General features: G+C 40.5%; 1 protein-coding gene across 1 annotated transcript; it reads right to left on the minus strand.

Moving 5' to 3' along the window:
- Positions 1 to 5: 5 nt before the first annotated feature.
- Positions 6 to 1221, minus strand: LOC129146672 (purine nucleoside phosphorylase LACC1-like; the record flags this gene model as incomplete). The annotated part of the gene is made up of 2 exons (XM_054700203.1): positions 1049 to 1221; positions 6 to 217 (listed from the first exon to the last, which is right to left on the minus strand). Coding segments are annotated over exons 1-2 (375 nt in total), but the record flags the coding sequence as incomplete, so codon positions are not given.
- Between the last annotated feature and the right edge of the window lie 5652 nt (positions 1222 to 6873).

The raw sequence follows: 6873 nt of genomic DNA on the forward strand, positions 1-6873 counted from the left end.
TTACGGATGTCAACATAGGGATTTGGTGAGTCAAAGAGCCGTACACATTCGGGATCAAGATTATGAAATGCCTTTGCTGATTCCCTTGGAAGAGTAAAACAGCAAGGTCCTATTGAAGGTCCAAGTACAACAACAATGTCTTCCAAACTGCAGCCATATTCTGATAGCATAGCATTCACTGTAGCCATTGCAACACCTAACAAAGTACCTTTCCAACCTGGTAAACAGGAAGAAAAAGAGATAAGGAAAGTTAAAACACAACAAAATTTCACCTTGATTTCTAAGTAAATTAAAAGTGAGTAATTATTGTATATTTCAAAGACCAGAAACAGTAAATCACAAAATTAATTAGACTAAGTAAAAAAATGATTTTTAAATGAAGTATACTATGCCAAGCACCTAATATGGAAGACATTTAATGGAAGGTCCCTTTTACTTCCTTTGAAAAATGTTCCATACTATTAGTTTCTACTGGGGTTGTACCTTCCTAAGTCTTTTCTAGCTCCCTCACCTTGTTTTTTATTACATTTTTAAAAAATTGGGAGGGGGCGGAGCAACATGGCGGCGAGGAGACGCTGCGAGTAAGATCTTCCATTAAAAAAAGTGAATAGGGAGGAAAAGCGGCAGGTCCCAGTGAGAAGTGGGACACGGAAGATAAACGGGTGACGCCAGCGAACTGCCCGAAGAAGAAAGTGGCCATAAAAGAGGACTAGAAGGGAGGGAAGCGCAGAACCCTGCTCCCCTCCCCCGCCCACAGAGGCGGCACTCTCCGACCGGCAGAGAGGAGGAAACAACAAACCAAAACGGCCCACAAGAACAAACGACGCAGCAAGCGGGACTGTGAGTGGAAAGGAACTATTGCAGCCACCACACCCCGTGAACGGGAGCTGAGGCGAACCCTGCAGGATCCGCCGCGGCGGTGAGCGAACGGCTCCGGGCGCCATTAGAGAAGAACAAAGACCCCGGGAGACGCGCACACAGCCCGGGCTGCCGGTAAGCTGGCGCGGAAACGCGGCGCGCTCGGCGCGCTTGAAAAGCAAGTGCAGACCTGGATCGCGGCTGCCCAGGTCCCCGCGCCTGCGACCTAGGCTTGCAGGGAGACGACCTAGGCTTGCGGGGAGACGCACGGAGGTCCTCACTGAGGTGAAGGTCCCTCCCTGAGTGAGCAGGAACCAGGCGCCCAGGCACGGGAGCTGCGCAAAAGGCGCCATTCCCGCGCCACTGAACTGGGCTACAGCCCGCGTCCTGGAACTGAGGGCTTTGAACTGAGACCCGGGGCACGAAAATTCGGGGCGTGGTTTCTCCACGACGGTGGGGCACAAGGCAGACACAGCACCCCAAAGCTGTTGAGGTGTACCCTACCATTCCCGCTCTGTTCTCTGTCCCACGGGGTGGGGGAGGCGAAAAACAGCCCCCCAAGGACAATAGGAGAGATCTCTGGCGCCACCTAGCGACCAGGAAAAAAAAAAGTCACTAACACCCTATAAAACAGGACATTTCTTAAGACTGCTTGAAAAGGGCAGAAGGTTTCTGGAGGACCCAGTGGCCAGCCGGGAAGTTATTCCACGCCAGGCCCCTTCCGACCAGCAGTCTGAGCCCACAGAGGGAGCAGGCACCCACGTCCGGGGCAGACCGGGTGCGCAGAAGAGTGTGCCTGAAACCCGAGGCGCAGGGACTGCATCCCGCTTCGCCATTTGAGAACAGGGACATTTCTTCAGTAAAAACTGCCTAAAACCAGCAGAAAGCTCCCCAGAAGACAGAGATGGCTCCTGGAAGAGCCAGAGGGAGCGGAGAAGTTCACCCAAGATGTCAGTCAGTCCGAGCAACACAGTGTCCCAACGCATACGACAAATTAGAAAACAGACAGTAGGGAGTAGAAGAACCACACGCAACCTAAAAACTCCTCAGGAAAGAAGCACACCACAAAAAGAAAACCACTCCCCAGATTGCAACGACAGCAACTTGGAAGAACTTCTGAGCCTTCCAGAAAGAGAATTTAAAATTGCCATGATTAAAAAAGTGATAGATCAGAAGAAGGAAATTGAGTCCCTAAAGAGGGAAGTAAGAGAAATGCAGGAGATCAAAGAATTAATGGAGGAACTAAAGAACTCTGGAAAAGCAATGAAAGCAGAATAGATGAAATGGAAGAACGAATAAGTAATCTTGAAGACACAGAAATAAAAAGAACCAAAACAGAAAAGGAAAGAGAAGTACGAAGGAAAAAGAATGAAGAAAGACTTCGGGAACTATCTGACTCCATGAGGAAAGGAAATATAAGAGTTATAGGAATTCCAGAAGGAGAGGAGAGAGATGTAGGAACAGAGAAAATATTCATGGATATAATTGAAGAGAACTTCCAAATGAGAAGAAGGAGCTGAAAATTGATATACAAGAAGCAAGAAGAACACCAAACTTCCACGACGAAAGGAAAAACACAGCAAGACACATAATAGTAAAGCTCCCAAGAATCCAGGACAAGGAAAAAATAATGAAGCTGACAAGAGGGAAGAAACAGATAACATTCAAAGGAAAACCAATCAGGCTGACATCAGACTTCTCTGAAGAAACACTACGGGCAAGGAGAGAGTGGAGGGACATAGTCAACAGACTCCAAGAAAACAGATGCCAACCAAGAATACTCTATCCCGCAAAGCTCTCTTTCCTCCATGAAGAAAGAATATGGACCTTCCCAGACAAAGAGAAACTCCGGAATTTCATTGCGACAAACCCCACTCCAAAAAATACTACAAGGAATCCTAAAGCCAGAACCTCAGAGGGACGAATAACAACGAAAGAAGACCAAAAAAAAAAAAAAAGTTATTAAAAGAATAAATAAATAAAATCAAAGGAAAGACAAACATAATGGCAAATACAGATGCTAACATATCAATATTAACTCTAAATGTAAATGGACTAAACTCTTCAATAAAAAAGACACAGAGAGTGCAGCCTGGATTAAGAGAACAAAACCCAACCTTTTGCTGTCTCCAGGAAACACATTTAGCTACAAAAGATAAAAATAGGCTCAAAGTCAAGGATGGAAAACAATCCTACAAGCAAAATGGGCCAAAAAAGAAAGCAGGAACAGCTATAACTTATATCAGATAAAACAGACTTCAAACTCAAAAAAATAAAAAGAGACCCCAATGGTCACTACATTATGATTAAGGGGACAATACTTCAAGAAGAAATAACACTCATTAACATATACTCACCAAACGAAAGAGCACCAAAATATATCAGACAACTGTTGTCCTCTCTGAAAACAGACATCAGAGAAAACACATATGTAGTGGGAGACTTCAACACACCACTATCAACAATGGATAGATCAACAAGACAAAAAATAAGTAAAGAAACTAAAGCTCTAAAATAAGGACTAGAGCATTTGGGCTTAAACAGACATCTATAGAACACTAAACCCAAAAAAAACAGAGTACACATTTTTCTCAGCGCACACGGATCATTCTCCAGGATCGATCACATACTGGGGCACAAGACAAACATCAACAGATACACCAAGATTGAAATCATACCAACCATCTTTTCTGACCACGAAGGCATCAAACTAGAAATAAATCATAAAAAGAAGCAAGGAACTTCCTACCTTCATGGAGACTAAAAGCCACACTACTGGAAGACCACTGGACTAACGAGGAGATCAAAGAAGAAATTAAAAAATTCTTTGAATTGAATGACAAGGAGGACACCAATATCCTAAAATGTATGGGATGCAGCAAAAGCAGTAATAAGAGGAAAATATATAGCAATAGAAGCTCACATCAAGAAACAAGAAGAAACAAAGAAACAAACCTAGATCTCGAAGCCATAAGATCTAGAAAAAGAACAACAAAAAACACCCAGAACCAGTAGAAAAAAAAAATAATAAAACCAAAGCAGAAATAAATGAAATTGAAACTAAAAAACAACAAAAGATCAAAATGAATGAAACCAAGAGCTGGTTCTTTGAAAAAATAAATAAAATAGACAAACCCTAGCCAGGCTCACAAAGGAAAAAAGGGAGAAAGCACAAATAACAGGATATCATAAATGAAAGAGGAGAAATCACAACGGACACAGCAGAAATCAAAAATAATCAGTAATACTAATGAACAGTTATTATGGGAAACAAGTTCAACAATCTAGAGGAGATGGACAATTCCTACAACTCTACAATCACCCAAAGCTAGATAAAGAAGAAATAGAACACCTAAACAGACCAATTACAAGCAGTGAAATTGAAATGGTAATTAAAAACCTCCCCAAAAACAAAAGCCCAGGACCTGATGGATTTACAAATGAATTCTACCAAACATTCAGAGACGAATTAGTTGCCTATCCTTCACAAACTCTTCCAAAAAATTGAGAAGGAAGGGACAATACCAAACACGTTCTATGAAGCCAATATACACTAATACCAAAACCGAATAAGGACAAACACAAAAAGGAAAACTATAGGCCAATCTCCCTAATGAACACTGATGCAAAAATCCTCAATAAAATTTTAGCTATCAGAATCCAACAATGTATCCATAAGATAATTCACCACGACCAAGTTGGATTCATTCCAGGGGCACAAGGATGGTTTAACATCCGAAAATCAATCAACGTTATCCACACATCAACAAAAAGAAATATAAAACCATATGATAATATCAATAGATGCTGAGAAAGCTTTCGACAAAGTGCAACACCCATTCATGATAAAAGCCCTTGAAATTCTTGGGATACAAGGAACATACCTCAACATCATAAAGGCCATCTATGACAAGCCAACAGCCAGTATCATTCTCATGGCGAAAAGCTGAAAGCAATTCCATTAAGATCTGAACCAAGACAAGGATGTCCACTCTCACCACTGCTTTTTCAATATAATACTGGAAGTCCTAGCCAGAGCAATAAGACAAGAGAAAGACATCCAAGGATCCAAATAGGAAAAGAAGAGAAGTCAAACTATCACTATTTGCAGACGAATATGATAATATACATAGAGAACCCCAAAAATCTCCACAAAAAAACTAATTCAACTCATCAATCAATTCAGTAAAGTGGCAGGATACAAAAAATCAACACGCAAAAGTCAGTAGCCTTCCCTATAACACAAACAATAAATCTGAAGAAGAAGAAATCAAAAAAACCACCCCTTTTATTATCGAAACAAAAAAAATCAAATATTTGGGAAATCTAACAAAAGAGAGGTAAAGGACCTATACAAAAAAAAACTATATAAAACACTGTAATAAGAAATAGAAGAAGACACAAAAATGGAAAGACATCCCTGCTCATGGATTGGAAGAATAAACATTATAAAATGGCATCCTACAAAAGCAATATATAGATTCAATGCTATTCCAATCAAAATCTCAATGGCATTCTTCAAAGAAATAAATACAATTATTTGATGAAATTCATATGGAATCACCAAAAACCCGAATAGCCAAAGCTCTACTGAAAAAAAAGAAGGAAATGGAGGCATCACACTCCCAGACTTCAAACACTCTACTACAAGCCATAATCATCAAACTGCATGGTATTGGAACAAGAACAGACATACAGACCAATGGAATCGAATAGAATCCAGAATAATAACCCACAGATTTATGGTCAACTAATCTTTGACAAAGGAGCAAAGACTAAGCATTGGAGGAGCAAAGAAAGTTTGTTCAATAAATGGTGCTGGGAAAACTGGGTCGCACATGCAAAAGATATGAAGCTTGACCACCTACCTCACACCATACACAAAAATCAACTCAAAATGGATTAAAGAACTAGACATAAGACCTGAAACCATAAAATACATAGAAGGAAATATAGGCTGAAACACTAATGGGATTTGCACATCAAAGAGACTCTTTAAAGACACATCACCCAAGCAGTGATAGTGAAGAGAAAGATAAACAGCTGGGACTACATACAAATTAAAGAGCTTCTGCACAGCAAAAGAGACAATAACAAAAACAAAGAGAACCCCACCAACTGGGAGAACATTTTTGCACCCAACACTAATGATAAAGGACTGATCACAAAAATCTGCAAAGAGCTGATGAGACTCAGCACAACAAAGAAAATAATCCAGTCAAAAAAATGGGCAGAAGAGCTAAAAAGAAACTTCTCTGAGAGGAAATGCAAATGGCCAACAGACATATGAAAAAATGTTCAACATCCCTTGTAATCAGGAAATGCAAATCAAAACTACCATGAGATACCATCTCACACCAGTGAGAATGGCACATATAAAAAAACTAGCAAAACAAATGTTGGCGAGGATGTGGGAAAAAGGAACTCTTGTGCACTGTTGTGTGGGAGTGCAAAACTGGTCCAACCACTATGGAGAGCTGTGTGGAGATTTCTGGACCTACTAAACATAGGGCTTCCATATGATCCAGCAATTCCATCCTAGGTATTTACCCAAAGGACACAGAAAATCAATTCCAAAGAGCACCTGCACTCCTATGTTTATAGCAGCACTGTTTACAATAGCTAAGCTTTGGAAACAACCCAAACCACCCCAAAAATAGATGACTGGATCAAGAAGAGATGTGTACATATATACCATGGAATATTACTCAGCATTCAAAAAAGATAAACACATGCAATTTGCAGCAACATGGATGGCACGGAAGGGATCATGCTCAGCGAAATAAGCCAAAAGAAAAGAAAAATACCGAATGGTCTCACTCATAGCAGGAACTAGAAACTTAAATAAGGACCAGAAAAATGAATATAAGAAAGTGAAAATCAAAATCAACAAAAAACTATGACCAGAGACACTTTTTGGGGGTGGGGGCGGGAGGGGAAGGATTGGGTCAAAATGGGGCGTTTGCAATTGTATGGGGAATATAAAAATAAAATTTAATATTTTAAAAAAAAAAA

The sequence above is a fragment of the Talpa occidentalis genome, unplaced genomic scaffold, assembly GCF_014898055.3.
Source record: "Talpa occidentalis isolate TD23 unplaced genomic scaffold, MPIMG_talOcc4v2.1 talOcc4.3214, whole genome shotgun sequence".
Lineage (NCBI taxonomy): Eukaryota > Metazoa > Chordata > Mammalia > Eulipotyphla > Talpidae > Talpa > Talpa occidentalis.